We start from the raw sequence: 20408 nt of genomic DNA, 5'->3' as shown, positions 1-20408 counted from the left end.
CTAGCAGTGTCTAAAGGTTTTTATAGCAATTGCAATGGTTATTATTCTTATTTTCAATATTTTCATGATTTTTTATTAATTTATTAATTTCATTCCAGGTCCAGTCCTCACAAAACATGATGTAGAATTTTTTCTAATTGATCAATTTGTCCCAGATTTTTATCCAAGCTAAGTCACCTAGAACAAGGTTTTCAAATCATTCCCAGGCCCTTGACATGCATATAGTTGAAAAATCTGACCTCTGAAGACCCAAAAAACATGTTTGCCAGCTGTTTTTTGGGTTTTTTTTTCATATGTTTGTCTGCTGAGTGGACACATTAAGAAATATAAGAAATTTGACTATTCACACTCAAGGGCAAGGGGGTTAGCTTCAATTTAAGACCTGAACCAGGCTCCTGCTATGTTCTGCTGCAGAGATACAACAAATGTTTAAGGGGGAGGAAATTCCAGGCGGAAATTGTCTAAATATGTCAATAGGTTAATTCCATTCTGAAAAAAAAGAAGAAAGAGAACACAACGTTTCGGCCGTGGAGCCTTCTTCAGGTGTGAAGACACACACCTGAAGAAGGCTCCACGGCCGAAACGTGTTCTCTTTCTTCTTTTTTTCAGCACTTGTTCCTTTGCAGCCTACGCATGCTGACGCAGCTACCCACCTAAATATGTCAATGTTGTTAAGTGGATAAGAAAAAGTTTGAAATCTCCAACAAATTCAAGCTGGGAAACAAAATATTTCCAATTAATTTATTAGTTTCCTACATTTTTCAAGACACATGTATAGATCATCTGTTGCATGATACAGGAGTGGGAAAACCAGACGTTCACATGAGTTACCATTGTGTCTATGCCTGGTCTCGGAGGTCTGGTGTATCTGCAGGTTTTCTATGTCCCTTGAAAGCATCATTTCATAAGGAGCTGGGAGATAAATTGGAGCAAACAGGGCAGTAATAACTGGTTTACTTCATAAAGAACTGAGTTGCAATGAAACCCTGCACTCGTACCAATCCACAGAGACCAGAAAAACCCTTTTCTGCCAGAAGAAATGCAGAAACATCTAGCTTCACAAACCTCTGTACATGCACTCTGATCTCTCTATAAGATCTTGTTTCAGATACTTTGTGTCCATCCATCAATTTTCTTCCAATTCAGTGTCACAGAGGAGCTGGCGCCTATCCCAGCAAGCAATGGGGGGCAAACCAGGGTCCACCCTGAACAGGACGCCAGTCCATCACAAGGCACATAGACACACACACACATGCTCACTTCAAGGCCAGTTTTCCCAGAAGCCAATTAACCTACCTAAATGTCTCTGGTGTGTGGGAGGAAACCCACAAAACAACAGGGAGAATCTACAAACCACACAGATGGCACCCCAGGCCTGGAATTGAACCCAGGGCCCCAGTGCTGCAAGGCAGTAATGCTAACCACTGGTCTGCCCATAAAATATGTCTAAAATGTTCAAATTTGGCAGTTTTACATGATGTGCTGAACCCTCAGACTTGGTTTTCTGCAGTACAGTGAGTGAGGGTCACTCTCCACATTATTCATATGTTACTGTCATCTTATCAAAAACTGATTTCCACATTGAATTGGAATTTGTTGCTACTGACTCACATTATGTAAAGGTAAGAGAAAAATGTCACCCCCCTCTTGGCAGCTCAATAATTTCTTTTTACAGTACTCTTGTGTACTTGTTACAGTACACAGAAATTCACAGTCATACACATAAAGATGTCAGAAGACTACAAATGAGAAAACAATAAAACATTTTGTATACTAAATGCAAAATGACTATTGTTTCAGCTTCAAGTTGACTTTTTAAAATGCATCTACCCAGTGAGTTGTCAATATACAGTATATGTGTCAGTCTAATGTGGTTTTTTGGGGCAGCAATGTGGAATAGAGCTGGGGTCTCTGACCCTGGTCCTGCAGAGCCCCAGTCCAGTCTGTCCAGGGGTCCACTGGAGAATCCAGACCACCTGTATCTGAAGATTGGCAGCAGCTGTTATCAATTCAATAAGCAAGTAATCTTCCAATTCACCAAAAATTTGGTCATGGAAGATTGAAGGTTAATTCTTTTTTTATTCTTAATAATTTCTATTTAACATAATATGGCATATCACCTGCTTAAAAAATTCTTAGACTGGTTATTTAGTTTTGGTAACAAATGAATTGACAGAATTGCAATTTACGAATTCTGAATTAAGCACAAAATCGTGGACTATTGTATGGTCTTCATTTTGTCACAAAGCCATGATCTTTCCACAGGCGACAGCGAGAAAAAAGAGATGTGTTCACATGCTTGCTTATTTACAGTGTAATAGGGTCGCTTTACATCACTGGAAGTTTTGTTGCCTTGTTTTGAATTGTAGGATATAGATTCTTTATAGCCCCGAAATAGCATTACAGTTCCCCTTTAATTGGCCACACTTGACTTGTTAGAGGTCCTTAGGACTTGATGTGACTTAGTGGATGTCGAGGAGCAGAGCTGGAGGCCCCCAGATTAGAACCTAGGGCTATGAAACCCTGACCAGAGTTTCACTGCTGCTGTCCTCTTGCTGCTCCAGCAAACCCAACCAAGGTTCCTGTGTGAAGAATAAGAAATTGCATCGGTTTAAAGCAGAAGCCACATTAGTAATAATAAAAATAATAATAAGGGCGACTCAACACTGGGGCCCTGGGTTAAATTCCTGGGATGCAGTCTGTGTGTCTGTGAGTTTGTATGTTCTCCTGGTGTTTCTATGGGTTTCCTCTCAGAGCCCAAAATATACTAGTAGGTTCAGGCTTTTAGTAAAACTGGACCAGCTGAGAGTGTCTGTGTCTGTGTGTGCACTGTGATAGACCGGCGTCCCTTCTGACAGGTGTACCCCATCTTGTGTCCATTGCTTGCCAAGATAGGCTCCGACTCGCATGGAACCCTGAACTGGCAGAAATGGTTCAAAAATAGATATAATATATAATAATGATAATAATAATAGCATTTGTATGTGTGCAAAATGGTGTTCTCTGTGAAAGAAAAATGCAAATGCCTGTCTTGTTAACTTTGATCTAGGTATTTGCAACCGTGAGATATCACCATAGACATTGAAAATATGATTAGACTGTGAATGTTGACAGGAACTATGACAAAGCACCCCTCCTTCTGCTTAAATGAACTCGCAGTGGCAGTCTTGGTCGATTTGTAATTTCTAACTTCTCATGCCCCCTGAAAGACATCCAGACAAAAAACTGAGTGATTAGTCTTTTCCTGTATAAATCCATGTATAATGTAACAGCTACACCTTTGTCAAATGAAATAGTATTAATTATACTGTGTAATATTATTATTAATTATTATATGTCTGACAAAATAGTAATAGCTATAATAGCAGGCATGAATGTGTTTCAGTCTGTATTCATTTTTTGCTAATGATTTATAAAAAATGGCTTCTTTTATATTTAGTAAAAAAAACAATGAAAATAAACAACCTAAAGCCATATGAAGACTCAGTTCATCATGGGCATTAATATGCAGTAATGTGGTCATGCAAAACAGACCTTCTTACTTAGATATACTGCAAAGTATATATTCTCTCTCCACTGAAATCATACAGAAATAAAGCCTATTCATTTTGTGAATCACATTCCAGAAAAGGAGTTTAATTCTCTTTAAATTCTCTTTCAATAAATTCTCTTTCAATAAAGGTAAGCAGATTTTCATGAAACGGTTTGTAGAATGAGGTGTGCATATATAAAATCATTCTGAAATATGGAATTGTATCTTGTGAGAAAGAAAGAAATCTAAGCTGGTATAGCTTTAAAAAATTGAACTAGCCCAAGGACTACTGGGGTTATCCTAGCATGGTTAGCATGGTCATGTAGGTAACCTCTTACATTATATTATTTATTCCTTCCTGGTTGTAAAGCCTAACATGAGATTTTTATCGTCAAAATCGGGGAGTTTATTCAAGCACTATCACAGTTTTTCAGGTGGCATATTGGAGGTCAAGAAAACAATAGTGTGTTGTACAATTTTAACATAACATCCCTTAATTTAAGTTCTTTGCTTTTAATTACAGTATGTATCCTAACCTTCGGTTTGCCTTGTTAATTGCTCCCTCACATTGCATAATTGATGTAAATGACATGTCAATGTCAGCACCCTAGTTTTGTTTGTGAGCAGTCTCTTCTAGCTCAGCATTTCCATCTTTATATTTATAGTTTATGTTTTACTGCCTGCATTTAAAATATTTTGTGTAGATAATTAAACTTTTCCTTTAAGCATCACTCTTCCCAGGATGTATGCATTGTCTGATAGTTGAGCACTGTCTCAGAGTGCTCAAAAGGTTCTCAAAGTTGACTTATCAAGCAACATTTGAATCCTAAGGTCAAATGTTCCAGTACCCATGTTTAAGGTTCTCCTTACACCCGGTATTATGTATTAGTACAACGGTAAATATGCAAATGGTAATATAGTAGTTTACACTACTCTCACAGTTCTTGGATACTTGGGGATCACACCTTCTATGTCGAGTCTGCATGTTTTCTCAGTGGCCAGTTTTTGCCATTGTGTGTTTTATTGAGGAGGTCCAGTTGTCCTTCACAAATGTGTGTTCAAAGACATGTGTCTGTTATGTTTCTGTGTGTGCAGTCTGCATTAGACTGATGTCCCCTCCATGATGGAGACATTTTCAGACAACATTTCTCTAGAAATCTGCCTAGTCTAAGTCTAAGTCTATTTATTGTGCTTTTCTTTGTTTTTAGACGCCTTCCTCCAAACATACCTTCTAGACCAAACCCCAGATGAACAGAAGATTGGACACTCCATCTCTGAAGATCATCCCTGCATTATTATGTTGGGTTATGAAAATCAATCAAATATTAGCAGTACAATTTTCAGTTCTTTACCTTAAGAGAGCAGAAGAGTTTTCAAATCTTATGGACAAACTTCTGGCTATACAGGAAATTAATAATATGAGTAATTTGCACAATTCAGAAAAAAACATCCCTGTGACCCTGGTCCTGGAGAGCCATAATCCAGCAGTTGTTACATCATCAATTCCTAAAGATGTGATTTCCAATTGTTCGATGTACGACTTAAGGGCCATTCAGCAGCAGATGTTCCCCATTACATTTATTCCACACACTATTCAGAAGACATTTTCTTAGAATAAATATTGCAGCCCTAGAGATTTTTAATTGAATGATTGGTTTTCGATGAGCCACGAATTATATATTGTGAGAATGGAATGAACTATCGTTTGGTGGATTTTGTTTTCTAATCTAACCCTAAGTAGTAAGAATCTTTTTAAGACTATATTCCAGTTTTTTATTGATCAAATGAAGGCCTTTTTTACTTTTCTGCTGGTGAAGACAGCTGCTTTTTACATGCTGAAAACACATTGTTTATATTTCAACTCTGTGATTTCCTCAGCTAAATGATTCTAATGTAATTAGTTTGTGTTAAATGGGAACACAATTAGGTGAAGAACAGTAAAATATCTTGCTTAGAAGCCTGCATTTGCAAATTATTTTTATTTTACCAGTCATTGTGAAATGATGTAAGTGAATCTGAGGTTTAGGAGATGATAATTGTTTATTCTATTTTGAGATGTTCTTTCAAAACTGGCACAAGATGGATTTCCAAGCAATTAAATAGCTTAGAGAAAAGTTTGTAATGTAAATCTAACAGCTTTTGTACACCAACTGGTATTTTTTCTAAAAACTCTTACTTCTTATCTAGGTCATTTTTCCTCTTTGTTTTATTAATCGAAATACTATACTCGGTAGACAGCTGAGGGTATGATATTGTACACTGATTTTTTTTGTCCAAATGATTTGTCACACAAATAACTACAAATGAGTTACTGCAAATTTTGTGTTACCGGATATACCTTATAATACAACAATTAAGAACACATTTAGTTAATTTTAATGCTAAATAATTTTCATTATACATTCTCTGGATGTTTGTAAACTAGTGTTGTAATTAAGAGTCATACAATTGTTCAATTGTTTAAACTCTGCTCAGGTCACACCAGCTCAAACTAACTTTATCAAAGCTGAATTGGCATCAAAAGTTTATTCGGACACTCATGACAAACCTTCTTTTTGCTGTTGAATGTTTTCTTCTTGTATGGCTGGAGTTAAGAAACACACTGGTACGGTATCGATCTTGTAAAATAGCCTCATGCTGTCAAAGAATGAATAGAGACAATTGCAATGTACTGTAGCTCAAAATCTATATTTTAAACATTCCTGGGGAGCACAGCTAGAAATTTCATACCACGTGTTTCGTATTAAAATATGCTGGCACATTCAGTAATGTGACAAAACAGTAATTAGAATGAAATTTTCCATTATTTACACCATCACTGTACAGATATGCCTGTTGCAAGCTTGCTTTTGTACACCAAACTACGTTTACAGTTCGGCTCATTAGCTCAGGTGATCTGAACAGTACCAGGTTGTCTGTTAGAGAAGCCTGTTTAAACATGTTAAATGCCCTGGGGTCTTTATATTTGCCTGGGTTTCACTTTTTAAAAACAAAACTGCAGTGCCATTCCACTTTGTCTCTAATATTCCCTATTTTAAATGATAACTTGTAAAAAAATGAATGTAATTATTTGTTTTCAATAAAATCTTATCCTGTTACAATTTAAAAAAAAATAGTCCACAACAATTTTTAAGTGTTTATAAATTCATTTTAACGGTTTGCTTTCTGGGATCAGTGTCTGTGGATGCTGAAGGTGTGATTGGATTATTACATGTTTTAAAGGTGGTGCCAAAAATATATATTTTAGAATAATTTAAAATTTAGGTTGCACACAGTAATAATAGTAAAATAACAAAAGTAACAAATACAATTTTTCCAATTTATAATTAATCACATACACAGATAAAAACTCGATTACACCTTAGGTCAGCTTTAGAAACCATAGTACATGATTCAGTACTGTACTAAGTGGTCTTCTGTACAATATTCAATAGGCTTCACAAAGTCAGTGCAATGGATTTCTTTAGAATTCACGTGGAACCATGAATCAGGGAAAAACTATGTAACCACCACAAGCTCCTGTCCAGTCCATAAGTAGGTATAAACTACTCAACTCTGCTTTTTGAAACTTTAAGGTAGTTCTGAACTAAGAGAAGCAGAGATAATTTTATCAGCTGCTCATATGGCTGTTGTACAGGCATGAATAAGGAGGCACAATATTATATCAGAAAAGCTCCAAAGAAGTTTTGAGAGGTAGATTGCAGCCGGATAACAATTTTTTCATTCACTTTTTTCATTCACAAAAATCTGGTCCCCTTCTTTGAGATGATAGATTCCTCCCAGAAAGCTAATGTCTAACATGTCTTCTTTATCATTTCTGCAGTGGTACCTCTTGGAGCTCATGAGCTCCAGGTCTCCAGGAAACCACTGTGTTGACTTGTAAACACTGTGCTTAAAAGTTCCTTTGGCTGAGGTTTTACAATCCATTTGACCATTAAAGATTTTTGAGTAAATGAAGTAATAGCCTTCAGTCTTGATGACCAAGGAACCATCTTTGTAGTCTATCGCATGTGTGAAGGCATCTCCATTCACAGACTCCCAGAACATCTTTCCTTCTTTACTGGCATTGCAGTTACAGCCTGGAAAACAAGAAGCATCCAAACTGTTACTCTGACAATGAATCCTTTCCTAGATCTAGACCATCTGTTTACATAATGTGCTTCATAACTACGATACTGTATATCCTTTCACTAAGTGTTAAATGAACACAGCTAAAGTTTTAAAAATAAAGGTTGATCTGATTTAGATTCTAATGGTGTTGTACTTAACTAATGCTATTTTATTTTTTTCCAATATTTCCTAATCTTTTAAAGAGAGGCCTAAAAGTAATAAATGCATTATTCCTTAATTACTGCATTACAATTATTTGCTATTTGTAACTGAAATTTCTGTTTCAGAGTAAATTGACCTTAACTTTTGAGTAACTGTCAGAGTTGATCAGTGGTGCGTATAGTGTGAGCCCTCACATCTGAAGACTGCTGTACAGTTAAAACATTGCATTTTTCCTTTCACCTTTTCTTTTTAGTAGAATGAACTACTTCTTGATAGTTTGCAGCCTTTGTGTGGCTATTTTGTGAGATGTTCTAAATTTGTAGTCCTGAAATCACACTATTATAGTTTCTTATTGTATTCTTACTGTAAGAAAACCGGCTCAGGGACGCCAAATATGTAACGTTGCCATAGCAAATTAAATGTAGTGGGTCTCTGAAGGCACCAGTTCTGTAGGGTTTGGGCATTTACTGAGACAATTATTAATTGTAGCAGTAAATCACAAAGTTGATTCTTTTGATGGCTTTAGAATCCAACCATGCGACATAACTCAAACAACGCGCACACACAGGTACTAATACACGAGGATACATTTATTAATACATAGAATATGCATATAAACCTAACAGATCTTATCGAGAGGGTTATCAGAATACAAAAGATATATATTCATTCAGTTACAAAGAGTTACATATATCAAGAGGACATACGTTCAGTATATCATTCATTAAGACCGTTTCATAAATGAACTTGGTTATAACTTCTACATTAGATACTCAAAACAAGTACATAACTCTTAGGAATTAAATTGATATCAACTGGTTGGATAACAATTGAATTCTCGAGCTGTAATGCATTGAAGTTAAATACTCATCCAATTTCTGGGGATTCAGATCTCCTGCCGGCACAAAGAAACAGTTGCAGGCTGTTGCTGTCCAATCCGCGCTCTCTGGCTCCGTGCCAGGCTGTGCTGTGCGGCTTGCGACGGTGCGCTGCAGATGCTCACTGACCAGCTAGTTAGTGTTGGCTTTAACTAGCAAAGTTTGCGCACAGGAGAAAAGATGACTGTGGGTCCCAGCAAGTCAGGAAGAGGACCGGTTCGTTCCTGATGAAGAGCTAGTTCTGAATAGTGATTCAGCTGTCCACAGTTCCGACCTGTTCACGAGGCCTGCTGCTGGTTACTCTCTGGCTACCTCCACTCTAGACTCTTAGAACAAAGGAAAGTTCTGGCACTCGGACACACTGGCCGTTCCGTGGTTGTCCGGGCTGAGTCTCAGGATGGTCAGGAGGCGCGCTGCGAGAATGTCCTGCCCTTGGGAGCCTTCTGCTCTTGGGCCGTCCTGCCCTGGAATTCTCCTTTGAATTCCCTTTAGAACAGTCCACAGAATCCTCTCCAGAATCTTACTGAATCTCACAGGCTCTCTGTGTTGCCTGTTTTTACCTGGAGGAACTTCAGCTCATTGATTGGCTGAAAGTTCCATGGGCATCAGAGTCCCACGTGGGTTACTCGGCCCTACCAGTCCCTGATTGGTTGATCAAGGTGAGATATGAGTCACTTACTCCTGACACTTAGGAATGCAGTCCAGATGTCCATCTGGCACTCCCTAGACAAATAGGCTCCAATGGATGACCATTGATCATGATAGCCAGGCTTAGCTAAGTGCATCCCCCTTTGGGAGCTGTCCTTATCAGGAACCTTAAATCAGCCTGCATGAATAGTTTCTCTGTGGCTGCACCACAGAGATGAACAGAGAAATGGGGCCTCATTTGGGAAAGCCCAGAACACTTAATTCTTTCTTATTATTAAGCCTCGCCGCTACATTACGTTGAATCATAATTAATCTAAAAATAGTCCGCTGGTTTAAAAATTTAACTTAATCAGTAACTTTTAATATTTTCCAGTGCTTTAGATTACCCAGTGTGAGAATTAAACACCCGATTCCAGATTCCAGCACTTTTTAAGCACTCTTTTTCTGCACAGAAATGTTAATTTTGTCATTGTGGCCAACAAACTTTTCTAAATAAGGACTTAGCACTGTTGTTTATAATTTTAACTTGGCTTAATTTATAATTCATATTATCTCATTGACTTGATTATGGAACATTGGGCAACTAAACTAAATTCACTCGTCAGTAGCATCTGAAGGAATATTTCTGAAATATGTAAAAATGTAGTTACAAATCTTGCAAGAGACAGAATACATTAGGGAAAATGTTTAAATGTTTTGTATTGTTTCATGCAGGTATCATTTAAGATCTCCAGCAGGATTTTATTTGGAGACTGAAAAAATGGGTCAGCTTTTCAACTGCTGCAAAAATCTTTTCAACTTCATTTAAAAAACCTATTAAAATGTAACAAATTATTATATATAATACTATATACTATAAATAGTTTTATACTATAATATAATAGTATATAAATGTTATAATACAGTGAACAAAATCAGCATGAATTCCTTAGAGTAGTGACAATATAACATTTATATACCTATTACACTTCTAATAGTTAAGATCTTAAATTTAGTGATATATTACTACTTATTTCTTATTTTATCAACTTACGTATTATGTGCTCAACAATAGAAGCATATAATCTTTAGTGTACCTTTTCATTAAATTTTGATCCCTGTTTAATAATGCTGTTATAAATAATTTATTAATATATGATAACCACAAAGCTTCAACTCTTAATTGAAAAAAAACATACTGCTATCATCTTAGAAGACATACTGTATAAGCCATTGAGTATGAGAGGGGGTTGGTTCCACGTGGAAAATGTATGGGTAGCCCACCTGCGCTACAACTACATACTGCAGAAGCTGAAATGTCAGCTCAGCCTGTGGTTTTTAATGTATGGGCCTTTGGCGTTTTGTATGTCAGCAACATAGTTATTTATAAACACAGGTTAAAGCTCTGGATTGGTGATAGGGTTGGTATATAAAGGACAAATGTGTCTCACGCTTAGAAGGCTGAGTCTGTCTATAACTCAGGTCATAGTGACACATCTTCGCATTTCAAGGCAGGGGGGGCTTACACAATCGCCCCTGTGCAAAGTGTTAGTGAGATCTGGAAAAGCAAACCAAACACCTGCTGGCTGTGATTCTGACAGCACATGGACTCTCTCTCAGTTTTAGCAGTCAGAGAAAAGGACTCAGGCAGGCCTGTATTCTGCTCTGATAACCAGGTCATCGGCATAGTGTGGAGTCAAGGTTTTTAAATGTCATTCACATGCGCATTTAACAAATATATCCTAAACGTCTTCAGCACAATCCAGTATTTATCAGCTCATTAATCTAATTTACCAATCTAATTTACCACTCTTACCTGTAACATGAGCTTTGGGCTTTTTCTGATCCCATTCAGCTTGGATTGATTTTATTTCATTTTCATCTGTATCAAAAAGAGAAAATAAATTGCTAATAAATTGAATATTAAGTCTGAATCCTATATAACATAACCTGAAAACTGAATGCTCTGAAAGAAAATAACATGGATCTCACATTGAACATATTCATATACTAATGTATGGCATGGAAGGCGATATACTAAGACTGCCTCAGCTGCATTAAAAAGATTTAAAAAGATTAATTTTTCCCATGTTAGACTTAATCATAATCTTCTACTGTGGAAGGCTGATTCTGATTCTAAAACAATTCATTTCAGTCAAGAAGGAAAGTGCATTTTTACCATATACATCTCTTCAAAACCTTATTATGAGGACAGTAGGTTATAATCCTCACCTCCAGCTCAGCACATATGAAGTGGAATATTTAAATGACCATAAGAATACATTGGAATTCTAAGTATAAAGGTTTTTGACTATGTTTTCATTTTTATGCAGTTAAGAAAACCTTGATACAACTTCTTAATTGATATATCTTCTCTTCAACTTGTTTTTACATTTAATGATCTTAAATAACACTTACCTTGGATGGACATTTGAAGACTGTTTTTGTTGAAGCTGATCTTATCTTTTTCCTGTAAAAAAAAAGGCTATGATTATATTTCTCTGCGCTTAGAGTTCCAACTACAATGAATGAAGCTTTTCAGGAAACAAACAAGCAGGTGGGAAGTCTAATTTATGTATAGACATGCAGAGCAGGCTCAGACACCACTACATTAACATTATCTAACACTTAGCGGTCCAGATGAGAAACTCCATCACAAAAAGTGACAAAGCAACAGTCTTAGGTGACAACCGAAGAATTATGTAACAACCAGAGTTGGAGCAACAAGTAGTGTTGCTTGTGTAAGTTTGACTGATTCTCTTCACTTCCCATCAGACATTGAAGTCAGAATTTTACAGACCTATAAGACCGACAGTTTTTTTATAGACATCCACAGCACAGCACAGCAGCATCCTGACTGTCCTAATATTGGGAAACGGGAAATAACAAAATACCTGGCATCCTCAAATTCATGGCCTCATACACTAACCTAATAGGGAGAATATCAAAACAACTTTTAATATATTCAGGCAGAGATTAATTGAAATTGAATATATTTTCAAGATATTCTACCATCCTTAGCTGCTATTTGCTCCTGTGCTATATTTTCTGTCTAATAAACATGGTAAGGAACTTGTTTATTGAAATGTGAGCTTTATAGTTAATGTTTCCTTAACATGACTCTCGATAAAGGCAGGAAGGTAACAAAAGTGAGTAAAAAAAGCTAGGAGCTGATTGAATTATGTAGATAACCATCTCCCAGCTAGATCAAACAGCATTGCAGAACAAAATGTTTTTTTCTTTCAAACAGAATCTCTGTACCACTTGCATTTCCAAATGCTTTACAAAACAAGAAAATGGAAAATGAAAAAAAGGTTCTTCAAATTACTGAAACATGTTTTGGGGGGTGAGCAAAATCAAGATGATTTTTTAGGAGCACATTATGAAATTATGAAAGGACCTGCTGTCAGAGGGGCAGTCAGTCTACTACTGAACAGCACTGTCACACAATGGCCTGAGCAAGTTTTTTTTTCTAAACTGCCTTCACTGCAAAAGCACCCAAGCAAACAAGCGCAGTCTATTTACAGTGCTCCCAGTCCCCCACACCAGCAACCAGCAACCAGCAACCAGCAACCAGCAACCAGCAACCAGCAACCAGCAACCAGCAACCAGCAACCAGCAACCAGCAACCAGCAACCAGCAACCAGCAACCAGCAACCAGCAACCAGCAACCAGCAACCAGCAACCAGCAACCAGCAACCAGCAACCAGCGCTTGAACTGATGAGCCGGCTTAAATAGCTTGTAAGCCCCTCCCCCTTTGGAGCAAACCATTTCTCTACTTCAAAGTGGTTTTTCCCCTTTCCATAAATAACCCTTGAGAACTGGGGTTAGGTTTGGCTTTTTGAGACCACCATAGGTTGACTCACCCCAGAAGTACTGACACCAAACAAACAGTGAGTAACATCCATTTTGAGAGTGCTCTCCATTCACACCACAATACTCACTCACACCTGTGTTTAAGTATTTGAATGTATGTGAAATTAGGTATTTTTATGTACATGAATGTATATGAAATTAAGTAATAGCAGTTACTAGTCAAGCCCTGAGTGTGCACCCTCAGGAACTTATCTAGCAACCACTCAATGGAAGGTGTATGAATGTTGTATTTTCTGTGCTATCTGTACCCTGTGACAAACTCCTCTGTCACAAGCACAAGTGAGTAAAGGAAAGTGAGGTCAAGCTTTGAGTCACAAAGTTCCATCAGAAAAACGAAGGAACAGAAAATAAGAGCACATGCTGGGACACGGCAGTGTATGGTCACTGAACAATGAGCCAAAGTATGACCCTAGAAACAGACCAGCAACACGTTTTTACAAAGGGGAACAAGCGAACATTTTCCTCTTTCAAAATGGTTCTTTGAAAAGCCGGTGTAAAAGCCACCACAGCTCTGTGGAAACTAAATGCATTAATGCCCCATGTATTTTGACTGTAATATGTTTGTAGTTAAGGTATGTTCTAAATTACGTGCATTCCATGCTGGACATTAGGCTGATTCATTTTTTGTGTTAGCATATAAATCACATTTCATAACAACCATCAACCACCTTTGTAAGACATTTCTTGAGGGGTTCATCATTGAGTTTGTGAATGGCAGAGCACCATACTTGATGCTGTGCTGTTTATTAACAGAAATAATGGATAATGAGCAATAGATTGGTAACTAATAGTGGTCAGTGACAGGAAATTATTAACAATATGACTAACAGTGCTTGATGGACACCTAAGTCTTGTGCTATACCAGTTGTTGGACATGCAATGCACAGCTTTAGCTAATGAGATCAGTTCCCTACAGTACCTGCTTAGATGAATACTAACGCAGCCAAACCTAGTTAACTGAGGATATCAATACCCAATGTAACTCTCTTTACGAATATAGATAGACTATCAAAGAGGATTTGCACACAGACCATGGGAATTTCCTACTGGTTTAGCTAGTGCAGTCTAACATGTGAAACATGTCTAATAAATCTATTGTAGCATAACCTAATGTACCAAAAACATGGGCATTCAAAATTCTCCACATTTCTTTAATAATAAATTCTGGCATAAACACATCTAGACATTTTAAATGTTCATATGAAAAGTACACATACTGTAATTAAACTTTATAAATCTTCAATGTTTTATCCATTTTATCATTTTTTCTAGCATAGACGGAACAACTTTCCAGTGCATGCTCTAGTGCAACACTTTTCAGAATATCATGTTTAAGAGTGAAAACTTTGGCATTTTGTTCCGATGTCTACAACATTTAATTGCAAGAGATTTGCCCTTTAACAATTTCGCAGCCACTTTCAGAAAATGGAGAGTAACAAAATGCTTTGAAAAGCAGCCCTATAAATGTAAAGTTGTAGTACAATTTACTGTATACTGCAGAAATCTTGACAGAAGCATATGCCCCATTATAAAGACCGTTTCTTATATGCATCTTATTCTATTTGTACATTTAGTCTTTACTGTTCACTTTCAGGTTTTTAACTACATTTTTCTCTAGAACAAAAAAATTTGATTGAAATGGACCCTATTAACTTGACTTATGATATTGTTTAGATTCTTGGCAAAAGGTTAAAATGGGTCCCGTTTAAAAGAGTGTTAGTTCAGCCTTTGATGCCAATCCAGACACTGCAGGCAGTACTTAGAGAGTTTCTTGTCCACAGCTGGAAGATGAAATAACCCTCAATCAGTATCCCAAGCAGCACCATGGTCAGCAGCACAAAGAGGAGCGTCTGTGCCATCCCTGTCCGTCTTTTCTGGGGATCCAGACTTGCACTGGTCTTCCCATCCACCACAAAAACTGAAGAATAAACCACACTGGGGTCAGCCATTGCTTCACATGGATTTGTTGAACCAATTAGTAAGACCTTCTTGAGAGAAGGCCATTGGACCTCCCAAAGCTGGCAGTAACAAAGCCGTTTAAAAGAGGCAAAATGCTCTGAGTACAGAAAGGTGTCCTTAGAAACTGATGTTACTTTGAAGCTGGCAAAGAACTGAAGGGGCAAATTCCAACAGCAAGTGTAGTTACAGTTGTCTTTTTGAAAAGAAAACAATAAACAAAATAACTGAGTCAAGGTTTTTGTTTTGTCTTTCTCTTCCCCAGAGGCTTTACAGGTTTGTCCCTGTCCCTCCCGAGTCTGATTAGAGACTGTGTGGACATGCGGGACCAGAGCAGTGATATTTAAACAAATTAAAATAACTTACTCCAAAACTGCACGTCTTTCATTTGTCATTGAATTTAATCAAATGTATCATGTACTTCCACATAATTCTGAAACTCTCTGTTCGGGAATCGTGCATGAAGCTCGGGACTGCTACTTCCTCACCAGACCAATGTCAGTTACTTGTTCCTTATTATGCCTAGGAGGTACATCCTTTTTCTCTTGTTGTCGTTGACCGGATCTTGTTAGGGTGAATTCCTTAGGTTTGAATGGGAGTCTGCAACTGTATGAGGTTGCTACAAAGGAACAAGTAGAGATTCATTCCATGCTGACATAGCATCTCAGCTGATGAGCCTTGATCGAGTGTCACTGGAAGATGGCTCAACAGCCAAAATATTCTGTTTCTTCTTTCTGCTTTAGCATGGAATTCAGCACGGAATTATTCTCTATTTGTCCCCTTGAAACCTGACTAAGGGAGTTTATTATGGTCAACTGTTCTATTTGAGGGAGATGCAAAGAAGGAAAGGGCAAATCTCCTTTGTGTGTACATTTTATAGATAAAACAGAAAGCCCACAGCCATCGTCATTTGGAAGCACCACTCTGTCACTGAAATATTCACTGCTATAAGCTTTTTCTTTTTCTTCTTAATAGCCCCATCCAGTTCACACTTTTTTCCTGTCATTTGTGCCTCACAGAGCTAAAAAACTGAAATATAACAAAACCCAGATTTATTACTTGAGAATAGAAATGAATGGTATATGTGTGATTAAACCATGGGAGAGATTTGAAAATTAAATGTTGACAGCTACAGTGTAAGGTCTCTTGGGTTGTAAGCATCAGTGCTTTAACAGATCCAACAAAACACATGAGCAAATACATGTGCTTAAACCAGGCGAAGAAGGCACACTTTAAAATTTGCTTAAACAGACACACAGAAGATGTCAGCTGCAGGAAAAAAAAAGTCATTGATTTATCTGATATCTAATTTTCTCCCTTTAGGATTTGTTAATCTGCTAGAACAGGGTGAGCTGATACAGCACCATGATGCCACAAATTCCAGGGTGTATTTTAGATGGTGGCATCTTCGTTGTTCTAAAATAATTAGTCTGAATATATAGTTTCCACCATCCAATACTTAAAACGCTGACATTGATTAAAACATTGAGGATAGATACCATTACATTTTTGTTACCGAATGTTTTCAATGTTCTTGATAATACAATCTCTGAGCAGTTTCATGATCTTCAAAAAAACATCAGCTTAAAATGAATAGTTTGTTTTGTCCAGTATCTTCATTTTTTCTTTTCATAGTACAGAAAAAATGTTTTGTAAATATTAAATTACAACAACTGAAGGCAATTGGAAAATCAAAATGATTAAGTAATGCAAAAGAGTGCTTTAGGCATTCTGTTTATTCTTGATTTTACCACAAGGTGGCGAAAAAGCTACGCTAACAGAAGGAAAGTCAAAGGGCACAAACTGTTCAGCTACGCTTGTAACTATTTGAATGTGAAATTGACTGAAATTTAGGATTTTATTCAGTAGTCAAAAACCGGTTTTGCATATAATTCCTCATAAGTATACACTATAGTTTCGCAATTTTTTTCTGATACGTTTTCCCTCAGCAGCAATGCAAATACTTTTTTTCCTTTGAGGAAAATATCTGAGGGTCTTTAAAACCAAACAAGCTGTTTTGCCTTGTTAGTTTATTTTGTGGTAATATGAAGGTAATGCTTCTAGTACTACCTATCTTTGTTATTAAAGAATTATTACATAGAATGTGCAGCAAAGATGCTGGAAACATACAGGCTGATAAACCATACAGATAAGCTGGGACATTTCTAACATAGGTCTTTTGTCACGGTTACCGTCCCCCCTCCTTAAGGGTGCTCCAGCCCTTTCACTTTAGACTTTATTCTGTGCACCTGATTCCTATTCCCAGCCCACCTTAAAAGCCAGGCGCTGACGCTCATCCGGGCTCTGCATCTGTTTCCGTATCGTGCGAGTCCGGGACCTGGAAGCGCCTGGTCCCGTTAAGGTTTTAATCTCTGTTCCCGTTCCCTGTCCGCCGGTTCCGACCCGGCCTCTGGTTTTAATTTCTGGTTTTGATGGATCTCCTCGTTTTGGATTTACCCATTTGTTTGGATACTCTCTAAGGATTACTCTTTTGGATTGTTCGCCTCGGCCACACCTCCCCCGTGCACCAGCGCACCTTGGACACGCCCCCCTGTCGTCAGCCCCGTATTCCTGCATGACGTTTCCCCAGTGTTTCCCCACTTCTTCGGATTGTGTCGTCCGCATAGGGTCCGGAAAGAACTGTTCGTTACATCTTTACAAAGGTCTTTAACAAAGACTAAGCCTGAATAAAAACACCCTTTTGAAATCTTGTTTTTAAGAAGTTTACTGAAAAAGTGCTGTGTCACTTCTGTTTTCTTATGTACAAAACAGCTTATGTTGTAGAACAAGGAATTTTCAATATTGAAATTATAAAACTAATGCACTTATTTCAGTGCATTAATTCATGAGTGTATAAATGAATACATAATGAGAGGCAATACACACACAGTTCTAATAGAGGAAACATTTTAGGACTTCCTGAAAGTTCATACAACAAATTATTCGCTTTGTTTGGTATATTACTGCAATAAGCGGAAGGAACAATCGCAGGTTTCTGTGGTCTGCCTTGGCTGTCAAAGAAGTCTTGAGAATGTGCCGAAATCACTGATGCTTACTTAAGGGTATGACCACCTTGTACCCTCACAAGTTCATAATGTCTACAAGCAAATGTTACACACACCTCAAATGCTTGGGAGAGCTGTCCTATACTGCAGTGAGGCAATCATTCTGCAGTGTTCGGTGGTTGAGGATGCTGTGAATCGTGACAACCCATCTCGCAAGTGTTGAACTGTCCAACACCTGAAGTCTGTGTGTGTGAGAATACCTTTGGCTATATGAGACTAAGCCCTGTGCTGTTGGAAAATGAGCTGTGTGAGTTTCCAAGTGGGAAGGATTGGTCACAAGATATCACCCACATAGCAATGAGCAATGACATTTTCCCATACAAAAACAAGTTATAATCAGAACTCCTCCTTAAGTTTTGTTCAATTGAATTTTGTATAAATTACTCTCCCATGCTGATGTCTGATTCGACAACAGCTGTTGAATCATCCAGCAGCAAAGCACTGATGAAACCTTGATTCAAATGTTATTCAAAAGAAATGACATCTTCCCATTTACAGTGACCTTGGTTAGCTCTTTTTGCTACCCAACACTTCATTACAAGACCATAATGTTTTGTAAAGATTCGGCCAAGATACTGCTTACTGTGATGGAAGTCAGAGACTGGCGGGTGTCTCCAGACTGCTCTTTCACTAAAAGTCTATCTAGAATGCCAATAAAAGACTCCGCTAAAGTTCTGGCCATTTTAAACTGACTGCAAAGGTACTGAACATGAATATTGGTCTATCTCTTACTGTGGTGACACATGATGTACTAGAAAGAGGATTATCACTAACACTACCATCTTAACAAAGTCTAACAGAGAAGAGATCTTTCTGCATGGGCATTAAGATGGCAGGTACATCAACTGCTAGGACATTAAAGCATTAATAATAATAATAATAATAAACTTTATTTTATATAGAGCCTTTGAAGGTGGCTTCTCAAAGCGCTTTACTGGATGACAATAACAAATAAGAAGAATACAACAATAAATAAGGAGAATACACAAGATAAGACACAATTACAATATATAGAGGAGACTGTAGATGGTGGTACTAAGAAGAGCATGGGGGTGAAGAATGGAACCAGTTAAGTAAAGGCTTTTCTGAAGAAGAGGGTTTTGAGTCTGGATTTGAAGGAGTTTAGAGAAGGTGACTCTCTGATATCCTTAGGCAAAGAGTTCCAGAGCTTGGGGGCATAACAGGAGAAGGCCCTATCACCCATACATTGTAGACGGGCTTGGGGGACAGTAAGGAGGGCAGAATTTGAAGAGCGGAGGTTGCGAGGTGGGGATTAGGGTGATAATAGTTCAGACAGACATATTAATCATAATATGTGCTTGACTCCTATCTGCAGACTTTAGTCATGAAGTCGTAAGGCTGCAAAACCTTCTAATTCTACAACATGTGGCCGTAGAGTACTCTTGGTCTCAATTCACTTCTATCTGAGCTTCATTTCAGGATACCGGTTGCTCTGGCATAGTCCTAACCAGAAATATTTACTAATAATGAATGGATAGAAATCCAAGCTGCATAGGTTTCCACTTTTCTCTATACTACAAAACTGTACATTCCTTGTTCCATGTTATAGAACAGGGGTTGGCAACCTTTCAGAAGGGGAATGACAAAAGTTAGTTAGTGTGGTTGTTTTTATGGACATCCGTGCCATTTCTACTTTTTTAATGTCAATAATAGCCCGATTTACCTGTCAGACTCGATAGTGGTCAGCTCAGGCAAACAACCGCTCATAATCTCATAAATCCTCACCCAGCCATCACAGGTCATGCAATCTCATTTTTTTAGAATAACCTGAATAGGCTAAAACAAAACCTTAAGGCTTTTGTCCTGAACTCACACTTGGTATTATTTGTGTTGCAAAAAAGCAGCATTAACAGCTTACCTACAGGGCAGGGAACAATTCTGACAGAAATTTTATATCAAAATGCTTGGGGAATACTGCCTGAAGTGTGCATATACCTCAAATCAAACAAAGAGACACAATTACTGAAATCTGGTGCTATCTCAATACCAAAGCAAAAGTCAATGTCAATCAGAGAATAAAAACACCAATGGAAATATCTTAACAAAGCCTGGATCTCTTAACAGTTTAGCATCCCTTAAAAGAGACTGCTAGAGTACTTTGAAGATGCAGAACAACTAAAACTAATATTTTTTCAATGCAATATTGCATTTTTATAAGTATTCTTTTGTGATCACTGAGA

At 37.6% G+C, this 20408-nt stretch overlaps 2 protein-coding genes across 2 annotated transcripts in view; one reads left to right on the top strand and one right to left on the bottom strand.

The window, feature by feature from the left end:
- dnm2a (dynamin 2a) overlaps positions 1-6645 on the top strand; it is a 98866-nt gene extending 92221 nt beyond the window's left edge. The window contains exon 22 of the mRNA XM_015349052.2: positions 4741-6645. Within this exon, the coding sequence (XP_015204538.1) occupies positions 4741-4783 (43 nt within the window). The 3' untranslated portion in view covers positions 4784-6645. The remainder of the gene's footprint in view (positions 1-4740) is intronic.
- A 527-nt stretch (positions 6646-7172) lies between these two features.
- LOC102684846 (tumor necrosis factor ligand superfamily member 14-like) lies at positions 7173-15135 on the bottom strand. The gene is made up of 4 exons (XM_015349027.2): positions 14932-15135; positions 11728-11779; positions 11126-11191; positions 7173-7611 (listed from the first exon to the last, which is right to left on the bottom strand). Exons 1-4 carry the CDS (start codon positions 15133-15135, stop codon positions 7253-7255), a joined length of 681 nt encoding a protein of 226 aa, XP_015204513.2. The 3' UTR covers positions 7173-7252.
- Positions 15136-20408: the final 5273 nt, after the last annotated feature.

This window comes from Lepisosteus oculatus, chromosome 11 (assembly GCF_040954835.1).
Source record: "Lepisosteus oculatus isolate fLepOcu1 chromosome 11, fLepOcu1.hap2, whole genome shotgun sequence".
NCBI lineage: Eukaryota > Metazoa > Chordata > Actinopteri > Semionotiformes > Lepisosteidae > Lepisosteus > Lepisosteus oculatus.
This window is presented reverse-complemented; position numbering and strand designations above follow the sequence as displayed.